The following is a 4,265-nucleotide window of genomic DNA, read 5'->3' on the forward strand; positions in this document are numbered from 1 at the left end:
GGAATACGAACTGAGATGTTTCAATAAACAGATGCAGTGTTGAACGTGCTCACTTGTCTATGCCAAGAAATTTAAAAGACAACTACATGATGAACAAGCTGGAAAAGACTCATATAAATGATCAGTAGAATGCAGAAATTACAGAAGATAACATTATTATCACACACAAGTAAAATCTTGCCAAAAATTATCCAACATTGGCTGGAGCTATAAATGTGCAGGAAACTCCCAGAAAGTCAACTTGGATAAAGAAGAGGCCATGGAATGAAGGATATCACTGCTGATGTCAGGTGGATTGTAGCTGAAAGAAGAGGATACTAGAAAGATGTTTGTCTTTTTTATTGACTATGCAAAGACATTCAACTGTGTGAATCATATAAGTTACGGACAACATTGAGAAGAGTAAAAATGCCAGAACACCTAACTGTACTCTTGGAAAGCATGTACATAGATCAAGAGAAGTAGTCATTCAAACAGAGCAGGAAGGCACTGCATGTTTTAAAATCAGAAAGGTAGGTGTCACTGGACCTATTCAATCTGTACATTGAGCAAATAATTTTGTAAATTTGGGCCATGCAAAAACAACATGGCATCAGAATTGGAAGAAGACTTATTAATAAACCATCTTATGCAAATGATACAATCTTGCTTGCAGAAAGTGAAGACTTAAAACATTTCCTAAAGAAGCTCTTAAGATTTCAACGGGGATTACATTTTAACATGAAGAAAATAAAAATCCTCACCACTGGACAAATAAAGCCATTATTATAAAAGGAGACAAGATTGAAGTTATCAAAAATTTCATTTTACTTGGATCCACAATCAACACCCCTAGAAACAGCAGTCAGGTAATCAATACATGTTGCTTTGGGCAAATCTTCTGTGAAGGACCTTTATAAAATGCTAAAGAGCAAGGATGTCAATTCAAAGAATGAGACATGAATGATCCAAGACAGGGTATTTCCCACTGCTTTATATGGATAGTGGACAGTGAATGAAGAAGAGTGATAAGGGACTGATGTCTTTGAACTATGGTATTGGTGAAGAGTATTGAATATGCCATGGACTGTCAAAATAACAGACAAATCTGTCTTAGAGGAAGTGTAATCTGTCTTGGAGGAAACTAGATAACTTTATGTGCAAAGAATCTAGGTAGACTTTAAAATCTACTTTTAATAAGCTATCTCATTGCCCCTGTTGGAGGTAAGGATGATGAAATTTAGTCTCACACACTTTGGGAATGTTGTCCATAGGCATGAGTCCTTGGAAAAAGATATCACACTGTGATAAGCAGAGGGTCAGCACAAGAGAAGATTCTTAAAGAATGGATTGACACAGTGACTGCATCGGTGGGTTTGAACATGATGGAGATTGTGATGATGATGCAGGCAAGGCTTCAAGGTATTGTTCATAGGGTCGCTATGAGTCTGAGTTGACTCCCTGGTACCTGGCAACAACCAGACTAAGATGGATTAGGGAGAAGAAGCTAGTAATACCCTTTTGGGGGGGGGGAATCTGCCAATTAAAATCTTATAGATGACAAGTATCAGTTCTCCCTGTAAATAGAGTCAAAGGCTATTTACACAGCAGCTAACAACATGTCTATCTCCTTTATATGTCTATTGGTAGATGACAGAGAAAGATATAGATAGATAGATAGATAGATAGATAGATAGATAGATAGATAGATAGATAGAATTTCTAATTGTTATGAATAAAAGTATATGAGCCACTAAAGAATTGTATTCCATCAAACTAGATAGTTAGTCGTAGTATTCTGTACCAACAATTCAGAACTGACTCATAGCCAACCCTCCAGTGGGTTTTCAGAGGCAGTAAATTACATGGAAGTAATTGTCTATCTTTCTGCCTCAGAGCAGTGGGTGGATTCAAACCACATGCCTTTGAGTTGGGAGCACAGCTCTTTACCACAAGGACAGTGGTAAAGAGCTTTTGTTCAGACTAGACAACCTGACATTTTAAAACTTTATGTATAATTTAAAATATGCCCTTAATAAACTATCTCATTCCCTTGGCTTGGAAAAAGGCATTAGTCACTAATTTTAAAATAAAATTGGTTCCACCTTGAAAAGAAAGATGGCACAGATGGGGCACAATTACTGATGTGCCACGTTCAGGAAAAAGAGAGGAAAAGAACATGATAAGAGCAAAGAGTGACTTGTGTGATGGCTTTATCACTGTGTCATCTGAGGTAAATTAGTTAATCTCCTTAAACTTCAGTTTCCTCACCAAGAAAATGGGTGTAATAGCTACCTCCCAGAACTGTGCTGAGGATTAAAGGTGATAATGAGGTTAGAACATCTAACATCATGTCTGCCACATGGTAAGAATTCTGTGAAATCTACATATTTGCTATTTGTAGGAATAGTATACTTCTCAGTAGCATTCATGGAAAGTTTTCATAATTTCACAAGGTTAAAAAAATCCCTAATAAATCCAAAGTACTGAAGAGCAATGGTGCCTCTCTGGAGACTAAGGTGCGTCTGATACAGGCCATGGTCTTTGCTATCACTTGTTATGCATCAGAGAGTTGGACAATGACCAAGGAGGATAGAAGGAGAATTGATGCCTTTGAGCTGTGGTGCTGGAGAAGAGTATTGAGAATACCATGGACTGCGAGGAAAACTAACAGATTCATAGTAGAGAGGGTTAACCCGGGCTGCTCCTTGGGGGCAAGGATTCTGAGGCTCGGTCTAACATACTTTGGCCATGTTTAAGGAGAGACCAACCGGTCCTTGGAGAAGAACATCATGTTTGGTAGGGTTGAGGGACAGCGCAGGAGGGGAAGGCCCTCTATGAGGTGGACTGATTCAGTGACTGGGGTAAACAGGATGGGAGTGTCAGAGACAGTGCGATTGGCACAGGACAGAGCAGAGTTTAGGGCCGCTGTATACAGGGTCGCTATGAGTCACAAGTGACTCGACAGCACATAACAACAACGATTATACTATCTAAAAAATCCCAAGTTAAAAAGAGTAGGATTGCGATGCTTTTAGAAACGGCAGAACATAACCGAACAGTCAGCAGAGTGTTAGCTTCCTGAATGCATGAGTACCTCCAATCTCCACGAATGTGATGACTGCACTGCAGGACTGGTTATCGTACTCCACGCACTCCACCTCTCCACCGCCATTTCGACTTTTACAAAAGCTCAATTCTAATTTGTCTCTCATCTGATCTGCAGGAAATCCAGCAGGAATCCCAGTGACGTGGATCTTCATTTTGGAAACTTGTACGTTAATCTAAAAATTAATTTCGTGCTCAGAAATACGGATGCAAAAGTAGCAGCGTTTAAAAAAAATTGTAGCAGCATTTAAATGAATTCTAAAAAGCTTTCCACATCATGTGTCCTGATTATCTGGTGCTGATGACAGGGTGGTGTTAATAAATTCAGGATTATTTGAACATATGGTGTAGTTGTAAAACTGACATCAGTTGCCTGCAGTCTGCAAAACTGGTTGCTTTGCTCTTGAATTCTATTTTTGTTTAGTCATGTAAAGTACTTTACACTGTTTACCAGGAAAGGAAATGCATCTTTCCTAGATTAGGGTCTACCTCTTTGAAACTGTTTTTCTGTTATATGTAATTCTTTTGTGGATTAGCATTTACCTCTTTGGAGAGGTTTTTCTCAGTTATATGTAACTGAATTAGTATTTTTCTCTTTGAAAGTGTTTTTCTCAGTTATACATAATAAGTAAACTACACCACAAGCTATTTGTTTACCAGTAACTGTAACATCTAACCCACGTATACCCATGACCACTCTTAGACAAGGGGGCAGTTTTTGAGAGGATTTTCTCTGCTCTCCTAAATCTGCAATAACGTGCTTTGTATTATTACAATCCATCTGTCTTATGGACAACTGACTATAGAAAGAACTCCTTGTGTTCAGTAACACTGCTGAGGACAGAAATTCCACAACTTGGTAGCTTTAGAGAAAAGAAATTTATTTTCTCAGAGTTTAGGATAGCAGAAGTCTACATTCAGGTTGCCAGCTCTAGGGACAGCTTTTTCTTGCTGTCAGTTCTGGAAGAAGATTCTCTCTGCTTCAGCTAGATCTCTGCTTGTGGTGTCTATATGGTTTAATGTGATCTATCTTCCCTCATTTCATTTTGCTTATTTGCTCCTTAAATATTTTTTAAAGAAACTGACTTAAAACAAGGAAGAGAACTGTTTAAATGGGATATATGATTGGGTATTATTGTTATGACAGGAGTCCAGAATGAAGGCTGCACAATGGAGTG

The 4,265-nt window shown here is 38.4% G+C and overlaps 1 protein-coding gene across 1 annotated transcript in view; it reads right to left on the bottom strand.

Moving 5' to 3' along the window:
- The window catches only part of NMI (N-myc (and STAT) interactor), a 21,932-nt gene that overhangs the window by 4,700 nt on the left and 12,967 nt on the right, over positions 1–4,265 (bottom strand). The window contains exon 5 of the mRNA XM_006880815.1: positions 3,077–3,263. Within this exon, the coding sequence (XP_006880877.1) occupies positions 3,077–3,263 (187 nt within the window). The remainder of the gene's footprint in view (positions 1–3,076; positions 3,264–4,265) is intronic.

This window comes from Elephantulus edwardii, unplaced genomic scaffold (genome assembly GCF_000299155.1).
Source record: "Elephantulus edwardii isolate Elephantulus edwardi_28Jun2011 unplaced genomic scaffold, EleEdw1.0 scaffold00010, whole genome shotgun sequence".
NCBI classification, from domain to species: Eukaryota; Metazoa; Chordata; class Mammalia; order Macroscelidea; family Macroscelididae; genus Elephantulus; species Elephantulus edwardii.